We start from the raw sequence: 19467 nt of genomic DNA, 5'->3' as shown, positions 1-19467 counted from the left end.
TTGGCTTCATCAGACCAGGGAATCTTGTTTCTCATGGTCTGAGAGTCTTTAGGTGCCTTTTGGCAAACTCCAAGCGGGCTGTCATGTACCTTTTACTGAGGAGTGACTTGAGCCTGGCCATTCTACCATAAAGGCCTGATTGGTGGAATGCTGCAAAGATGGTTGTCCTTCTGGAAAGTTATCCCATCTCCACAGAGGAACTTTGGAGCTCTGCCAGAGTGACCATTGGGTTCTTGTTCACCTCCTTGACATAGACCCTTCTCCCCCGATTGCTCAATTTGGCCAGCAGCCAGCTCTATGAAGAGTCTTGGTGGTTCCAAACGTCTTTCATTCAAGAATGATGGAGGCCACTGTGTTCTTGGGGACCTTCAATGCTGCAAAAATGTTTTGGTACCCTTCCCCAGATCTGTGCCTTGACACAATCCTGTCTTGGAGCTCTACTGACAATTCCCTCGACCTCATGGCTTGGATTTTGCTCTGACATGCACTGTCTACTGTGGGACCTTATATAGACAGGCTTGTGCCTTTCCAAATCATGTCCAATCAATTGAATTTACCACAGGTGGACTCTCAAGGATGATCAATGGAAACAGGATGTACCTGAGCTTAATTTCGAGTCTAATAGCAAAGGGTCTGAATACTTATGTAAATAAGGTATTTCTGGTTTTTGTTTAAAATAATTTAGCAAAAATGTCTAAAAACCTGTTTGCGCTTTGTCATTATTGAGTATTGTGTGTAGTAGATTGATGAGTAAATTGTTTTATTGAATCCATTTTAGAATAAGGCTGTAACATAACAAAATGTGGGAAAAGTAAAGGGGTTTTAATACTTTCCGAAAGCACTGTATGTAATCATGTACATAAAACACATAAAGGCCACTGGTATTATCTTAAAGAACAAAACTTATCAGATCTCATAAGCCTTTGTTTACCACAGACCTTATTTTCAGCATTTATCCCAAAACCCCATTCTTTCCCCATTCATTTTCCCCTATAGTAATGGATGAACGAACCAGAGGTAAGTAATTTCCTGATTTTTAGGACTACAAGCTGGCGAGCTCTATAGAGACAGACAGGACTCTCATAACTTCATCAGTCATGGGATGGAGTATAGAGAACACATCATTTGAGTATGCGGTTGGGTCAATTAAATATACAGCACCCACAATAAGGTGTCTGCAATGACTAAGTAAACAGACCAGACTCCATTTGTGTCCATGGAGTCTAATAACATTCATTAGTTAGTGAGATACCTGTAGGCCCAGTTGTTAAAATGGGCTTTGTGGTGTTTCTGGGAAAACAAACTCTATTTTAGGTTTTCTGATCTACACGTGAAAAACGAAGCATTATCTGAAAGGAAATACAAACAGGAAAGGAAATCTATAATTGTCACTCTTTTTGGAAATAAAGTTATGATTTATTTCCACAAATATATCCAATTTGCAGTGGTGCTAGCTAGTATTTCCCATGTTGAATTAGCCCAATTCTTAATTCTTAATAATTCCCCATTTCTCCTACTCCCAAATCCAGACAGCTGATGTTCTGAAAGAGCGGCAAAATCTGGACCCCCACAAATCAGTCGGGCTAGACAATCTGGACCCTTTCTTTCTAAAATGATCTGCCGAAATTGTTGCAACCCATATTACTAGCCTGTTCAACCTCTCTTTCGTGTCGTCTGAGATTCCCAAAAATTGGAAAGCAGCTGCGGTCATCCCCCTCTTCAAAGGGGGACACACTCTTGACCCAAACTGCTGCAGACCTATATCTATCCTACCCTGCCTTTCTAAGGTCTTCGAAAGCCAAGTCAACAAACAGATCACCGACCATTTCGAATCCCATCGTACCTTCTCCGCTATGAATCTGGTTTCAGAGCTGGTCATGGGTGTACCTCAGCCACGCTCAAGGTTCTAAACAATATCTTAACCACCATCGATAAGAAACAATACTGTGCAGCCGTATTCATTGACCTGGCCAAGGCTTTCAATCACCACATCCTCAGCGGCAGACTCAACAGCCTTGGTTTCTCAAATGATTGCCTCGCCTGGTTCACCAACTACTTCTCCAACAGAGTTCAGTGTTCTAAATCTGAGGGCCTGTTGTCCGGTCCTCTGGCAGTCTCTATGGGGGTGCCACATGGTTAAATTCTTGGGCCGACTCTCTTCTCTGTATATATTAATGATGTCGCTCTTGCTGCTGGTGAGTCTCTGATTCACCTCTACGCAGACGACACCATTCTGTATACTTCTGGCCCTTCTTTGGACACTGTGTTAATTAACAACCCTCCAGACGAGCTTCAATGCCATACCACTCTCCTTCCGGAGCCTCCAACTGCTCTTAAATACAATTAAAACTAAATGCATGCTCTTGAACCAATCACTGCCTGCACCTGCCCGCCCATCCAGCATCATTACTCTGGACGGTTCTGACTTAGAATATGTGGACAACTACGAATACCTAGGTGTCTGGTTAGACTGTAAACTCTCCTTCCAGACTCGTATAAAACCTCTCCAATCCAAAGTTAAGTCTAGAATTGGCTTCCTATTTCACAAAACAAAGCATCCTTCACTCATGCTGCCAAAAATACCCTCGTAAAACTGACCATCCTACCGATCCTCGACTTCGGCAATGTCATTTACAAAATAGCCTCCAACACCCTACTCAACAAATTGGATGCAGTCTATCACAGTGCCATCCGTTTTGTCACCAAAGCCCTATATACTATCCACCACTGTGACCTGTACGCTCTCGTTGGCTGGCCCTCGCTTCATACTCGCCGCCAAACCCACTGGCTCCAGGTCATCTAAAAGACCCTGCTAGGTAAAGTCCCCCCTTATCTCTGCTCGCTGGTCACCATAGCTGCACCCACTCGTAGCACGCGTTCCAGCAGGTATATCTCACTTGTCATCCCCAAAGCCAATTTTGCCGCCTCTCCTTCCAGTTCTCTACTGCCAATGACTGGAACGAACTACAAAAATCTCTGAAACTGGAAACACTTATCTCTCTCACTAGCTTTAAGCACTAGCTGTCAGAGCAGCTCACAGATCACTGCACCTGTACATAGCCCATCTATAAATAGCCCAAACTACTACCCCATCCCCTACTGTATTTATTTATTTATTTTGCTCCTTTGCACCCCAGTATTTCTACATTGCACAATCATCTACTGTCAAATCTTCCATTCCAGTGTTTTAATTGCTATATTGTATTTAATTCGCCACCATGGCCTATTTATGAACTTTACCTCCCTTATCTCACCTCATTTGCTCACATTGTATATAGACTTATTTTTCTACTGTATTATTGACTGTATGTTTGTTTTCCTCCATGTTTAACTCTGTGTTGTTATATGTGTCGAACTGCTTTGCTTTATCTTGGCCAGGTCGCAGTTGTAAATGAGAACTTCTTCTCAACTTGCCTACCTGGTTAAATAAAGGTGAAATAATTTTTTTTTTAATAAAATGTGTTATGTTTTCTTGGTAACATCGACAACTACAGTAAAATTGTAAATAAGCAAACGTAGTTCCCATGTATAGTAATACAGTCGGCTGCTACTACAATTCCAGCAGTCCCATCAATCAGTCCGTTGATCAGGGTCCCAAGCCTTCTGCTGGCTCTGTGTCCCTGGCTTTCTCCCATCAATCAGTCCGTTGATCAGGGTCCCAAGTCTTCTGCTGGCTCTGTGTCCCTGGCTTTCTCTCATCAATCAGCCCGTTGATCAGGGTCCCAAGCCTTCTGCTGGCTCTGTGTCCCTGGCTTTCTCCCATCAATCAGCCCGTTGATCAGGGTCCCAAGCCTTCTGCTTGCTCTGTATCCCTGGCTTTCTCCCATTAACCAGCCCGTTGATCAGGGTCCCAAGCCTTCTGCTGGCTCTGTGTCCCTGGCTTTCTCCCACCAATCAGCCCGTTGATCAGGGTCCCAAACCTTCTGCTTGCTCTGTGTCCCTGGCTTTCTCCCATCAATCAGCCTGTTGATCAGGGTCCCAAGCCTTCTGCTGGCTCTGTGTCCCTGGCTTTCACTCTCTCTCTCTCTCTCTCTCTCTCTCTCTTGACCCTTAGCCAGAAGGGCCTGCTCTGTGCAGAGGGCAGGTTGCGTCCACCACCATAAGGGTCTCTCACGCTAAAGGTGACACCACACGGTGGCAGGGGGGGGGTCTGGAAAAGCTTGCGGGGTTCAGGCTGGTATACTCTGCCCCCCTACCTCCCTCCTCTGTGTCCCTAAGGTTCCGTATGTTCCTATGTTCCCTGCCTGTACCCTCGCCAGGCTCTCCTTTTTCTGCCTCCCCAGGTGGAACAGGTTCTATATTTGTAAACATTAGAGCGTGCGGGACAGCTCCGGGACAGCTGTTTCAACTCGGTTCCTCTAAAGTACTGGAGGCTGGTGAGGGGAGGACAGGCTTATAATAATTTCTGCAATGGAGTGAATGGAATGGTATCAAACACATGGAAACCATGTGTTTGATGTGTTTGATACCATTCTATTTACTTCGTTGCAGCATTACTATAAGCCCGTCCTCCCAGATTAAGGTGTCACCAGCCACCTGTGTTCTAAACACGTATTGGTTTTCTGAGGCGATTCAGTGGTAGGGGTATAAACAGCTTCTATATGTGGCAACAGGGAAGCCCGGCCAGAAGCGCTGACCTTGCGGTTTTCTGACCTTGCGGTTTTCACGTGTGTGATAGAGAGCTCTTGAACTCAATTCAGTCTTCCCGTTTTGTTGTAGAGGTCTTTTCTACTGTCTCTTAATGTTTATGAGCCTAACTGAACTTTTTCAGTTAGGCTCAACTTATTTCATAATCACATTATTTAAGAGAGAGGTACTTAAAAATTGCACTGTTGGTTAGGGACTGTAAGTAAACATTTCACTGTAAGGTCTACTACACCTGTTGTATTCGGTGCACGTGACGAATAAACGTTGATTTAATTTATCTTCAAAAAGTTACATTTCAAATTATTGATCAACTCATTGACATTATCTGTAATGCTATTGGTAAATCAAGGGAGCGTGTTACCTGTTTACTACTGAAATACAATCTTGAAATCTTGAAAGAATCTTGAAAGACACTTATGAAAGAGGAGTTTATTTTTGTATTTGGCCTTTAGTCCCAGCCTAGGCAATGTCTCTTTGAATAGTGCCAGTGCAGTGGAGTCATGTGGTAAAATCCTGACATGAGATATTATGGGTAACTCAGACTTGAATGTAACCCCTGTTTTTGTGGACATGAGTTATGTGAGGCGATCCCTCCCATAGATCATGATCCTTGCTGTCTGGGATCCTTGGTACGTCCCAACCCTATTTAAAGTTTAAAAATAGTTAAGGTAAGGGTTAAAGCTACAGTCTTAGGAAAAAGGGTTCTTCAGCTGTGCCCATAGGCTGTGCCCCTCTGTGGAAAGGGTTCTACATAGAACCCAAAAGGGCTCTACCTAGAACCAAAAGAGTTCTACCTGGAACCAAAAAGGATTCTTTAAAGGGTTATCCTATGGGGCCAGCCAAAGAACCCTTTTTTGGAACCCTTTTTTCCTCAGAGTGTAACCTTAACCCTTACCTTAACCATTTTTCACTTTAGATAGCACCTTTTTTTCTCAGAGTGTAACCTTAACCCTTACCTTAACCATTTTCCACTTTAGATAGCATCTTTTTTTCTCAGAGTGTAACCTTAACCCTTACTTTAACCATTTTCCACTTTAGATAGCACCTTTTTTTCTCAGAGTGTAACCTTAACCCTTACTTTAACCATTTTCCACTTTAGATAGCACCTTTTTTCCCTAAGAGTGTAGCGTTAGGGTGAGGTAAGGGTTAAGGTTAGGGTTAGGGTAAAGGTTAAGGTTAGGGTAGATCACCAGGTGTCATATGCCAAGGCAGCTCAGCGCTGTAGTAAAGCATTTCTGTTTGATTGTTAGACCTCGTGCTTGGCTCTGAGAATGGAGTCAGGAACCAGGAACATCCCAAATACAAGGCCATGACATTTACGGCTACACAATCACAACACAGCTGCACAAATATGGAGCTGTATAGCAGCTGTACTAGTGTATTCAACCAATAGTTCAATAGAAGTTTAATAGAAAATAGGGCAGTAGCTAAATTCAATTCAAGCTACAATTACGAGTGCATGGTGGGAGTCAAATAGTTTGAGATCATCAAAAGTCAACAACATCAAAGGCTGCACGATTGATCAACACGTGCATTACTTACAATACAAGATACAAGGTAGCCTGAATGAACGAAACACAATGTGACAAGGATAACACCGTGTTGAACTGACCCAGGCTTGAGTTGTCAGGTCCGCAGATCAAGGGGGCGTAATCGGGTCAAAATGCTGCATTGTACGTTCACACCTGGCAGCTGGTTTCAATAAGGATGTTTTTTTTTGTTGTCTCTGCCCATGTGGTCGCTTTATTGTGAACCATGTGGGGGTCAAACCCCTATGGGTCGGTCTTAGTTGTGCATTGACCCCTGAGGTGAGCGGCCTCATCCAGCCACAGGTTCGGACTTAGCGTATATTTTGACAGCTGCCACGGCAGCAATAGTGTAGTGAACATGTCAGAATGGAGGAATGCGACTGTTGTGTTGTGATCACACTTTTCAGCAGCAGGTCAGGTATTTTGAGGGGCAAGGGGGCAGTAGCATAGATAAATTGAATTGGATAAAAACATTTTTTTAAGTATTCGTGTCTCATAACAGGACATTGTGTGGCTTTAGTATCCATATGATGAAATGTTGTGGTTTGAAGACATGTCTTTTCTAGCACCCGGAAAGGATTGTAGGCTATATGGCGTTGTGTAAAGGGTCATCTTAGGTCAGTAGGCTTCAAAATAAGGGCAGCGAAAAAATATCCATATGGTTTGAGAGTCTAGAATTCAATCTTGTGTCTACATTCACCATCTTGATTTAAGAGAAGATCCCTGTTAACCTAAACCTCGTCACAGCTTTATCAAAGTCATGGGCTTACCCTGGGACAGAAGAATGGGACTGACTGACGACGTTGTGGAGAATCACCACACCGCTGAGTCCCCTCTCAGTCCTGTCCACTGAAGACATCACTCAGCATAGCTTCTGTCAGCAGCCCACCAATTACATCATGTGACACCCCACCCGTAACCTTTTACCACTTAAGGCCTCGAGAGAGTTGAGTGGCGGAATAGACTCCACAACAAGTCAGGTGGCCACATTTGGGGGGGTAAAAAAAACTGTTACTATATAAACAGAAAACAAAAACCCTAGGATTCACACAGATTTGAAATACGACACATTCTATTAGAACTATAAAAATACAATTTGCATGAGTTGAGCATTTAATTAGACATTGACTAGATATTTGGTCCTGTAAAAGTTTGAAATTATTGGGTGGCCTTCGGTAAGGCCTTTATACCGTCTACACAGCCTCAGTTGAGAGTCGACCTATAAGCCCTGAACCTATTGTTCGGCATAAAGAGTAGTGTTTCAGTAGTGGGTCACCATTCCGATGAGCGGTCAGCCCATGTGCGTTTGGTTGACATTGGCCTCAGTAACGGCTTACATCTGGCAAGGCACCCAACCCGTGTTGAGATGCAAGACTTTTTCCATTTCTGATTCCAATAGCTCATAAAAAGCCAGTGGCACTTGTTGTGTGAAGACTGAGGGCCAACCCAGGTTGATGTGTTGGTGTGTGGATGGTGTGATTCATCCCTCGATGTAGTCGTTTGCCCCCTCCCAGGCCCCCATCATGTTCCTCTCTTATTGGCTGGTGTCAGGTTCTACACACTGCCAGGGAGTGCGAAGATGTCATCACTTTCCTAGAAGCTTGTCACAGAAGTGGCTAGTAGCCAGTAACCACTCCACTCTTCCCCTGTCTCTTGGGACTCACTTCCCACCAGCATCATGTGATACAGTGGGTGTGTGTTGAGGTTATACTACTAAAATGACATGGGTCCTCCCTGTTTTGATCACTTCAAACTCACATTGAAGATGGGAGATAATTCCCAGCATAAAATGGGACAGTTGAAGCCGACACTTAGTCACATTCCCAACAGATCCTGGGGATCACTCAGGAGCTCAGATGTCTGTTCACTGCAGGGAAACAACCTGATCGCCCCTGTTCACAGGATATTTTCAGGCCTTCTTCCAGGCATGTATATCTGGTAGATTTTCCATACAACCACACAAGATTATTATACACTATTAGGAAAAAGGATTCCCAAAGGGTTATTCGGCTATCCCCATAGGAGTTCCAGGTAGAACCCTTTTGGGTTCCATGTTCCCTCTGTGGAAAGGGTTCTACATGGAACCCAAAATGATTTTACCTGGAACCAAATAGGGTTATTCAAAGGGAACTCCTATGTGGACAGACAAAGAACCATTTTAGGTTCTAGATAGCACCTTTTTTTTACTAAGAGTGTAGGAGTGAATAATTGATTATTCACTCATTCACCAATTAGCTGAATTGAAGACCGTCCTTCATGATTGTCATTAACAACCAAGTTGGTTCAAACTAATCGGGAAATCAGGAAAATTACTCTCTCCACATCAGCACAGTGAGGGACCAAATCCTGTCCATAGTGGTTTTCTATGGAGATGTGATCAGCAGCTGAAGTTTATCAGTGAGGTGTAAGGCCTTGCAGATGATGGAGGCTCAGTTTGGCAGCAGGGAAAGGTGTGAGAGCCTTGGTAACTGGGCAAACCTCAAGCAATGTCCACGTGCTAAAAATACCAGTGGGATCAGCCAGGCAGTATTAGTAGACACTGGTACTTGGAGCTGAGAACATTTGGCTTTTTGTTTTGGCATGGACACACACCTTAGTCGCTCGCTGTCCTGCAGTCTGGTTTCAAGGCTTTAGTCTCTTCTTAACTTGTGGTCTAAGAAGGTGTACTGTAACGTTCATTGCCGTCTGCAGAGCACACGTTTTTATCAGTGTTGGATTCAACTTTCTTGGATTGAACTTTTAGAGGGATACCTCTACCAGAAGTCTATGTCTGTCTATTTCCTTTGTTTTGTTTGCAATACTCCTGGTTGTTACTTCAAAGTACGGATGTCTACCTTGAAGGTTGTAATTGTTGGACTCTGAAATCAACACCCAGAGGACTGAGGAAGCCTAGACAGACTGAGATACATGCAGACAGAATCTGAAGACCTGGCCAATACACCAATCTTCCACATACAGATAAAGCTATATTCCAACCCTCGAAATGTGAACTGGAAATGGCACCTTAACTCCACTTTCGAGAAAGAACTCTTACAGATGCTGTGTAGAACGTGTTCGTGAAGCAACATAACATCTTTGTCCTGCAAGGCAGATAATTTCTTTCTATTGACCATATCATTGACTTTTGTCAGAGGGGTCCAATTGATTGTTTTTCAGTACTTTACTTGGTCAGACCAAAGTGAGGACAAGATGCGTGAGTTGGTGATACCTTTCCCAGTGCGGAAAGAGAGGGAGCGCCAGAACAGTCTCCCGGCTCCATCCCCGCCACTGTCATTCCCAATCACCTCCTACTCCATCCAGACTTCTAAGAAGTTTCCCTTTTTCCACTTCAAAAAATGCAGATACGAAGCGGAGAACGCCTTCTTCTGTAACCTGAAGCTGGTGGACTTCAACATCATTGACACGTTGGGGGTCGGAGGTTTCGGACGCGTGGAGCTGGTAGGATGTTTAAATAAAGTATGTATTGTCTATAATGTTTCTCTCTCTCTCTCTGTCTCTCTCTCTCTCCCTCCCTTTCTCTCTTTGTATGCTGTTACACTTCCAATGTCTTGTCCTACAGTGTCAACTGGGTCGACTGAATAGACACGGTTGCTCATCGATGATAATGTTACTTTTTCCACGATGGTAAAACTGCTAGGATGTTCTGAAGGGTAAACACGATTACTGCCAATGATTTAATTTCAAGGGAACGTCATTCGGTGCAGACACCTTGTTGAATCTATCGAAGGCCTGATTTGTGGAGCTCTACATTTCCAGACCGTGCCTGAGGCACATGTCCTATTTCATTTTAAACCATTGGCAGGGAATAAAGAGGGAAGTTTGAATGTAATTGAGTGACATCAGATAGCATAGGAAGGACCAGTGGGTCTTCTTGTTCTATAATGGAGCAGTCTCAGCCAGCTCAGGTCCAGAATGTCTATTCAAAGTAACTTTCCACTATAAGGGCAGAATAGGTAATGGAGCCCTGCCTTGTGACCCACGCAGGATGGCATTTATTGGGATGACTCATGTACTGGAGGCAGCTCTGCAGGGTAGTCACTAGCTGGCACAGCCACAAAGTCATAAATTCTGATTGTAAACCCAACTCTAACCTTAACCTTAACTACAGGGTTAACCTTATGCCTAACTCTAACCTTAAATTAAGACCAAAAAGCACATTTTATTTTTATGCATTTTTACAATTCAGACAATTTTGACTTTGCAGCTTGCACATTAGTGGAAATCGCTCAGGTCTGCCTCCAGAACAAGAATCATCCCAATAAATGCCAATCTGCATGACCCAAAGTGTCACATAGCAAATGAGTTCTCAGAAACATTCCAACTTCATCCTGCTTGAATATGTAGTATAGGCATAATATATTTGTGATGTTTACTAACACCAAATGTGGGCCAAGACATCAATTATGTCTAGTTATAACATTGATTGGCTTATAATTAAGCAATAAGCCCCGAGGAGGTGTGGTATCTGGCCAATATACCATGGCTGTCAGACAATCAGCAATCAGGGCTCGAACCACCCAGTTTATAATTACACACAAATTATATTATATATATTAACATATTTTGAATGCAATGCGCAATCATCATTTTGTCAGTAAAAATGTAAATAAACTTAAACAGCTGACACAGCCACAGTAATAAAATCAGATTTTAAACCATACACATGAAAGCATGTAAACAGACAGAGAAAAGTTGAGAGGGAGAGATCAGGTGAGCGCTAGCATGGCGCAATGTGGACCAGCGGGGTCTCAGAGAGTTAAGGCAAAGGAAAAGCCCAGCTTTTCCTAAAGAGGAATCCCCTGCCCTATTTTAGGCAATGCGGCAACCTCAGTAAAATCAAGTGGCCTTTCTCCTGCCCCCAGGCATCGTGTTCACTGCCCTGGGATTGAATGACAGCCCGGGTATTGAATGATCTCGGACATGTAGGTGCTCCCTGAGATACGCAATGTGAAGAATGTCTGTTCCCGGTTAAACTATTTCCAAGTCGTCAGGCGTCACAAATAGACCCATGACGCATCTGCTATTACTGGGCCCCTATAGAACAAGTGTTAAAATGGCTGAACTAAGACTTGCTCTTCACAGCAAGTACTTGTTTACAACGCAGATGTTGTTCAATTTGCTTTTAGTGGTCGTTGACCTTGAGATGCTCAATTACCTTGCATCGTCTGTGTCCTTCTACAGGTGCAGCTCAAAAGTGATGAGATCAAAACATTTGCGATGAAGATCCTGAAGAAGAGGCACATCGTGGACACGCGGCAACAGGAGCACATCCGCTCCGAGAAGCAGATCATGCAGGAGGCCCACTCGGACTTCATTGTCAGGTCACTATAGATACAGTCAGATACTAGCTAGATGTAGAGAGGTTGCGCAATCTCAGCCAGGTATCTCTCCTGGTATCTTTACCCATAGACTGCTTCATTATCAGTGGTGGAAAAAGTACTCAATTGTTATACTTGAGTAAAAGTAAAGATACCTTAATAGAAAATTACTAAAGTAAAAGTGAAAGTCACCCAGTAAAATACAACTTGAGTAAAAGTATAAAAGTATTTGGTTTTAAATATACTTAATTGTCAAAAGTAAATGGAATTGTTAAAATGTGCTTAAGTATCGAAAGTAAAAGTATAAATAGTTTAAAATTCCTGATATTAAGCAAACCAGATGGCCCAATTTTAGATGTTTTTTTTGTTGGGCACACTCCAACCCTCAGACATAATTTACAAGCAAAGAATTTGTGTTTAGTAAGTCCGCCAGATCAGAGGCAGTAGGGATGAGCAGGGATGTTCTCTTGATACGTGTGTGAATTGGACCATTTTCCTGTCCTGCTAAGCATTCAAAATGTAATGAGTACTTTTGAGTGTCAGGGAAAATGTATGTAATAAAAAGTACATGCAGTGAAGTAAAAGTTGCCAAAAATATAAATAGGAAAGTACAGATAACCCCCCAATACTTAAGAAGTACTTTAAAGTATGTTACTTAGTACTTTACACCATTGTTCATTATCCTCAAGAAAAGGATGTCATTTACAGTTTACACGTTTTTTATTTTACACATTCTTCATGTTTCAGGCTATATAGGACATTCAAAGATGCCAAGTATCTCTACATGTTGATGGAGGCTTGCCTTGGGGGAGAGCTCTGGACCATACTTAGGGACAGGTATGGAAAATAAAACTCACTTTCAAATGACACCATGTCGCCTTGCTTTCCCCCTGGCCCCATCACTTTAATATGTATGAACACTGTTTTCATCATTGCAGAGGTTCATTTGAAGACTCCACCACGCGGTTCTACACAGCCTGTGTGGTGGAGGCCTTCGCTTACCTGCATTCCAAAGGGATCATCTACCGAGATCTCAAACCCGAGAACCTCATCCTGGATCACAGAGGCTATGCCAAGCTGGTGAGTGGACAGAGCCACAAAGTCCCGAAGACACCTCCACACCTGCAGTATAAGAATATGGCTCAAGACCCAAAGGACGTGCTGGAAAGGGTGTCCATTCAATGGATCTCATTGGCTCTTCTGTCTTTTCACAGGTGGACTTTGGCTTTGCCAAGAAGATTGGGTTTGGGAAGAAGACATGGACTTTCTGCGGGACCCCGGAGTACGTGGCACCTGAGATCATCCTGAACAAGGGGCATGACATCTCCGCTGACTACTGGTCGTTGGGGATCCTCATGTACGAACTCCTGACTGGAAGGTAAGGAGGACGATTGTGGATATGGCTGTCCATAGGTTATCTTATTGTATATCTTCTATAGAATAGGTGCCTGGGATCAGAAGGAATGCCTGCACTGTCTCCCATACCTGTGACTACCTATTTGTTTTTAAATGAATGCTCCTGTTTCTTTTTCAGCCCGCCATTTTCAGGGCCAGATCCAATGAAGACATATAATATTATCCTGAGAGGAATCGACATGATTGAATTTCCAAAGAAGATCACCAAAAATGCTGCCAATTTGATAAAGAAACTATGCAGGGACAATCCTTCGGAAAGACTTGGAAACTTGAAAAATGGAGTCAAAGATATCCAAAAGCACAAGTAAGTCAAGTAAGCTAATGGCCATGATTGCACTGCAGACCAAAAAAACAACAGCTAAGATAACAGTTTTTTTTTCTGTTTGAATCTCAGATGGTTTGAAGGCTTTAACTGGGAGGGGTTGAGGAAAGGAACCCTGACTCCTCCAATCATCCCTGATGTAAGTCAAAATATGCATAGTTTTAAAATAGCAGGCCAGTGTAGGCTTAATTTTCAATATTATAGCATGACATGCCATTAATCCAGCCCCTCCTCCTCTTCTCCATCAGGTCTCGTCGTCAACTGACACAAGCAACTTTGACAGTTTCCCAGAGGACAACGATGACCCTCCTCCAGATGACATGTCTGGCTGGGACACAGATTTTTAAATCCTTGTGTAGTAGCCTCTCTGGCCACTCCCCCTTTCCTGGGGAAGCCCTTCAAGGGTTTGGCTGCAGAGTACAGATAGACAGACAGACAGTTGATGATGCTGTGAACCGACAGTGACAGTGAAGGGGGCAGTCGTACCGCTCTGGGTCACCGAGATGCCTTCGCCGATGTTGCTCCACTCTCCTCTGAGGTGACATTGGGACTAATGGTCTAGCTGACAGAAGTCCCCTTCAGTCTCCCAACATCACCATCAACCATGGATCGCCTCATGGAGAGTTTTTTGTTGTTGTCACATATTTGTATATTTAGGTTTATGTTGTGGCTGTTAGCACTTACCAGTGTTTTCAGTGATTACTTGTGATACTGAGTCGAGTGGGACTGAGAGGGAGATTCCAGCTGTCTGTTGTAGCGTCTTCAGGACCACGATTCCAACAGGGGAGTTGACACTCTTCTAAACGCTTGTCATCAATAATCAAAATGTTATTTTTTACAAGTTTATTTGTATCATATTACACTTACGATGACAGCACATAAAGATTATATATTGTGTATAATGCGTACTGTATTCCATTCGAAAACGCACACAAGCATACACACAATTGAACACGTGTAATTACACCGTTTATAGCAAATGTTGTTTGATTGATAAAACTATTTTGCCAAATTGAGTTGCAAGGACATATTTGACTTTCAGTGTATTACCATTTAGTTATTTATTATTAAGTAAAGGGATGATCGAGCCATCGAGTGGAGAAACAGCCAAGAACATTGTTTGCCACTAGAGGGCAAATTGGTACTGATACAAAAACAGGCTTACCAGAGGGACACAGGAGGTGATGTCAAACACTGGGAATTTTGGGCGATAGCAAGTGGACTTTGATACATGGCAAAATACAGTCAGTCTGTCATATAGAGATTATTCTACAATTCACATGATTCATTTCCCATCAACATGAACCTTTACAATATGATAATTTCTAAATGAATGACAAGATGACTGCCATTCTACAGGCCCCAAATACATTATCATAATTTCAAATGTTTATACTGACTTTGAAAACACTATGAATATTATTTATTGTAGGACCAGAAGTAAATATTTCTGTACATAAATATGTAGTGCTGATATTTTTGTGATATGTATATAAGTAGAATATACTTATGAAAATCATCATTTAATTTGAATATTTGTGTTTGAATGTTTTGTCAAGTGAAATATCGTGACATATTTCCTCAAACTTGAATTATCTTTTCATGTTATCGCCATCATCCACTGAATGACTGTGAAGTCTGACTGTGAAGTCGCTCACCCCAGTACTGAGCATCATTACATGGCTTGTTGGCATTATTGAAAGTGCCTTAACTCGATGGCATCCAAAATATATCTTCAATATTTGTTTTAATGCTGCATGACAAGGTCAGACAACTTAAACTGTCGTCGTTATTTGGCTCGTTGCTTTTTTATAGTCCAGCTATTTGTATGCCTTTTTTCTTACAATAAAATGTTACTTTCAATCAATATGAATGGAGATGCTGCTTTTTTTATTTGGTGAAGCTGTTCTCTGGCTACTCCCTGATCTTTACTGGTCTTTTGTACTGGGCCTGTAACTACAAGGCAGCGCATTTGAGCGAATTACATGATAAGTAAACTGTTATTACTTCGTCTGATGGTCACTCTTTCTCACCACGGGAGGGAGCTTTCTGAACACCTGACCCTCCGGGCGATAGATAGCCTTATTATCTTGCTAAACTAGGAAGTGAATTGTCTGCCGCTTTATTATTTCAATCCAACATAAACTGATTGTATGTTTATTTAACACTTTAGGGAGGGTCTATTGTAGGATGAATGGATTAGGCCGCAACCAGGCATTTCAAAACAGGATTACCTGGCATCCAACCAAATGAATTGGCTGAGTACAATGTCTGGTAAAACCCGCTAAAAGCCGAGCAAACGGACTGTTTGTAAAAACGCCATGGCTGCTGTAGTCTGATTAAGGCATGGGGGTTCAGGGCTGTTTGATCTGTCCTCATCAAAGGGGCCTTTACACAAGCTTCATTTTACACCACTGTAGGCTTTGGATGTACAATTAAAACAAAGCCTACAGACCAAAGAATTGGGATGAAGGCGGCCAATTCACGTTTAATGAAGTGTATAGCCTAACTAACCTCTGTCAACAACATCAAAGCCCTTTATTAGGAAGGCTTTCCCAAAGTATTTGGCAGACGTGCACTTTGAAACTGTTAAATCGTATTTTGTTCCTGCATACTTCTCTCAAGGAGCTGGTTCAGTTATTTAGGCTATGGTTCAGATTTGGAAAATATTTTAATCACTTTAAAATATAACTGTTCTTTTTTTGTATTTTATTCAGAAATGATGCAATTCCCTATAGTCTTTTAAATATTTATTCATTTTCCACTTTTTAAACTTCTCAAATTAGATGTTTTGGGTTTGTATTTCTATTTTATAGGCTAACCTTTTTTTATATACCCTTTTCTAAACCACTATTCCTGATTTAAGACCCGACATGTTTTTCCAACCAGACAGACTGTCTTTCATAACCTGATATTAAGCAACAGTTAGAATTCTCTCTAGAATTATTACAATAATTATTGATTTAAACTTTTGATTGTCAAATAGCTGTCATAGACCTATTGGTTAGCAGGCCTATGCCTCTACTTTCTCAGTATTGTTGGAATTGGCACAACAGACTACATCAACACAAGAGGTGCTTTAGAGGTTAGGCTTTATCTTTATCTGAGGGGAAGGGAATACTTGTGTGTCTAATTGTTTTACAGGCTACAGATTAAGGTTCAGAGAGACCGATGTGAATTCTTTATCGCGGGGTGCTAATCATCAACTCATATTTTTTAAGCAGTTAGCCTGAATGGTAATTTATTCGGTAAACTTTTCACTCTGAGATTTGCATATATCCCTTTGATCCTCGCCGCCTTGTTTAATCAAGTGCATTTCAAAGTTCTCTCCTTACAATTACCGATCAAATGCTGTTCATAATGGGGAGAAAATGTCTTGAATAATCACCCAATGCGTCGTCTGTGGTCAACGAAAGCAACTATAGTTATAAAGTTAGAACTGATTTATAAACAGTAGGCTAGGTTTACAACGAAAAACGATGTACCATTCACCCCGTTAGTATTTTCATCCTATCGAAATATTTGACTAGAAGTACAAGTGGCACCTTTGTGGGATAAAAGAGGCTGCACATTTCTCAATAAATGTTGATAAACTGCCAAAAATGATGAGTAAAATGTAGGCCTATCCTATTCCATCGTTTATACATTGTAGCTGCGTCTTGGTGATATGCCTATTTATATTATCTCGCTTCAAATGCTGGTAACGTGTCCAAGAAAAGAATGTGTCGGTGTCTGTTTGATGTCATCTCGCGAAGAGTCATTGATAATTGGACACAAACATTGCGAGACGTTTTGGATTAGGATTCCCGGCCAATGGGTGGGTAGCTTTACTTGCTGTGGGATGCGTCATGAGCTCGAACCCTTTGAAATGTCATCCACTCCTTTGTTACACATAGCTGGGGGCGGGAATGCAAACAACTCCACATGTATAAATCGCACATCAGGAATCATCGGATTACAGAGGTAGCCCTACTCCGCTTTACTAGTGCGCTCCTACCTGCCCTCGATCTATATAGGCTACTGTTGCTTATTGAAATTGGAACCATTTCTCCCCAAAATAACCATTTCTACAATGACAATTATCCTGCCATTCGTTTTTTCCGCTGCCTTTTACATGATGGTCGGATACTTTCATTCTGCATGCGCTGGATCAGTGTTTCTCAACTCAAATGCCATCAAGAACATACCTGGAGTGGCGGGTCCGAGTCACCCCGTCAGCGCAAACCCTGACGAATTTACATTTGACAGCGGGACCCAAAACCTGGCAATTGATACCGTACAGGTAAGCTCAGCATCCCATAAATCATAAGACTGGGCAATTTTATATTGATCAAAGTAGCCTATCCATTGTGTTTAATTTGGAGGTTTTAAAATGGACCGTAGTTTCCCTCATAGTTACATTGAGCAGTTTACCATCAGCAATATACATAGCCTACTATTTAAATTGGCAAGTATTCTAAAAAGTTGAATTCATAAAATGAATCATCTGACTTTCTTCTTTCAGTCTTTGAGTTGCTCTGCCGATGAGGAGTGCGGTGACCATGGTTTCTGCTTGGAGTCCCGAGGTGCCTGTCTCCCATGCAAGAAGCGCAGGAAGCGCTGTATCCGGGACGCTGTGTGCTGCCCTGGCAACCAGTGCAGTAATGGTGATTTGCCGACAAGTCCCAACACGTTCATGTTAAATTACACAATCTAATATGTTTTATCGTGCATTTAGAATATGTTGTCTAATGCCATTCCTCACTGCTTTGATCTTTTGAAGAGAAGTGTAGTTGAATTTGAGTAATTCTACACACTCTTTGGAAGGAGCTAGTGTAATTTCAAGCACATCATCTCGTTTGATCTTCTTGTTTTCTTCCTAGGCCTGTGTTTGCCCAGCAATCCTGAGATCCTTCAGCACATCGGAATGCCAATCTTCAATACACACGAGGAGAACTCTACAGTGGAACTGCACTCCAAGTTGCCCACACAAGATCTTTCACAAACCCCAAAAGGTATGTAACGAATAGCTATGAAATGTACTATTTAAAATGGACTCAGGGCGATCGATGTCTTGTTATAAACAAAGCCTACAATATACTCATGTAACTTATTTCTTCAGGTCTGGAAGGTGAGAACTGCCTGAGGTCTTCGGATTGCACAGAGGGACTTTGCTGTGCGCGCCATTTCTGGTCCAAGATCTGCAAGCCAGTGGTGCAAGAAGGTCAGGTCTGCACCAAACACCAAAGGAAAGGCACACACGGCTTGGAGATATTTCAACGGTGTGACTGTGGAGACGGTTTGTCCTGCAGAACACAGAGAGGGGAGCACAACAGCAAGGCATCTCGAAGTCTGCACACTTGCCAAAGACATTGAATCAACGAACTGTCAGCAGCAATCCACGGATTTCCGTAGCTTTTCGGAAATTCAAAAACTAAAGGACGGGTGTGATTTCCGACAAGCGAAGTGGAGAGGAAGGAGTTTTCTATTGGGACTGTGTGGTTTTTCAGATTTTGTTCTTCAAAAATGACAAGAGTAGTTGTGATTGTTTCTCTATGGAACTTGAGATAGGATTATTACAGTAAATTACTGTATTGTACATAACATATAGATAGATGATGGCACTTAATTATTTTTAGTCACAACTATTCGAAGAAGGTGCTCTATTTACATGTATCAACTCTGATTTATACGAGTTTATATAGATTCTGATATAAATGTCTATATTTTTTATTTGAAATAAAGAGTGTGACGATATTTAACCGTCTTACGAAATAATTTGCACATTACTGCATGTAATAATTCACTTGTTTAGAGAACTACCAAGGGAAAGGGGAAATGAATTGATGCCGTCAAAGGAGTCATATTGGCTGTTCAATTAGTCCGACCAATTCCAAACATGACCTATTTATTACAAGGTATACAACCGTTATAACTATTGATGTACACTGCTTCAGTTCTAAAACATCCTGACCGGTTGCATCACCGCCTGGTATGACAACTGCTCGGCATCTGACTGTAAGGCGCTACAGAGGGTAGTGCGAACGGCCCAGTACATCACTGGTGCCAAGCTTCCTGCCATCCAGGACCTATACAATAGGTGGTGTCAGAGAAAGACCATAAAATTGTCAGAGACTCCAGTCACCCAGGTAATAGACTGTTTTCTCTGCTACCGCACGACACCGGTGCCGGAGCACCAAGTCTAGGACCAAAAGGCTCCTTAACAGCTTCTATCCCCAAGCCATAAGACTGCTGA

General features: G+C 42.3%; 2 protein-coding genes across 6 annotated transcripts in view; both read left to right on the top strand.

Annotated features, from left to right (window-relative positions):
• Positions 1 to 15101, top strand: part of LOC110491369 (cGMP-dependent protein kinase 1) — a 184477-nt gene extending 169376 nt beyond the window's left edge. For 2 of the 5 annotated variants that reach the window (XM_021564757.2, XM_021564754.2), the window contains exons 10-17: positions 9518 to 9632; positions 11358 to 11497; positions 12242 to 12331; positions 12433 to 12574; positions 12709 to 12872; positions 13029 to 13214; positions 13305 to 13371; positions 13481 to 15101. In XM_021564757.2, the coding sequence (XP_021420432.1) occupies positions 9518 to 9632; positions 11358 to 11497; positions 12242 to 12331; positions 12433 to 12574; positions 12709 to 12872; positions 13029 to 13214; positions 13305 to 13371; positions 13481 to 13579 (1003 nt within the window). In that variant the 3' untranslated portion in view covers positions 13580 to 15101. Of the gene's footprint in view, positions 1 to 8545; positions 9633 to 11357; positions 11498 to 12241; positions 12332 to 12432; positions 12575 to 12708; positions 12873 to 13028; positions 13215 to 13304; positions 13372 to 13480 lie in introns of those variants that run through there. The other 3 variants (XM_021564758.2, XM_021564756.2, XM_021564759.2) reach the window with 2 other exon arrangements.
• A 2045-nt stretch (positions 15102 to 17146) lies between these two features.
• LOC110491368 (dickkopf-related protein 1) lies at positions 17147 to 18968 on the top strand. Its single transcript, XM_021564753.2, has 4 exons — positions 17147 to 17514; positions 17737 to 17878; positions 18095 to 18226; positions 18334 to 18968. The coding sequence occupies exons 1-4, from the start codon at positions 17305 to 17307 to the stop codon at positions 18585 to 18587; spliced, it is 738 nt and encodes a 245-aa protein (XP_021420428.2). The 5' UTR covers positions 17147 to 17304; the 3' UTR covers positions 18588 to 18968.
• Positions 18969 to 19467: the final 499 nt, after the last annotated feature.

Source organism: Oncorhynchus mykiss, chromosome 16 (genome assembly GCF_013265735.2).
Source record: "Oncorhynchus mykiss isolate Arlee chromosome 16, USDA_OmykA_1.1, whole genome shotgun sequence".
In the NCBI taxonomy this organism is placed as follows: Eukaryota; Metazoa; Chordata; class Actinopteri; order Salmoniformes; family Salmonidae; genus Oncorhynchus; species Oncorhynchus mykiss.
The sequence above is the reverse complement of the archived record's forward strand: the minus strand, read 5'-3'. Positions and strand labels throughout refer to the sequence as shown.

Bases quoted from the DNA above. Each gene is read 5' to 3' on its own strand.
- LOC110491368 (XM_021564753.2), top strand. From the start codon at position 17,305: ATGACAATTATCCTGCCATTCGTTTTTTCCGCTGCCTTTTACATGATG. The intron at 17,879-18,094 runs GTGATTTGCCGA...TTTTCTTCCTAG, and splicing joins TGGCAACCAGTGCAGTAATG to GCCTGTGTTTGCCCAGCAAT. The intron at 18,227-18,333 runs GTATGTAACGAA...TTATTTCTTCAG, and splicing joins TCTTTCACAAACCCCAAAAG to GTCTGGAAGGTGAGAACTGC.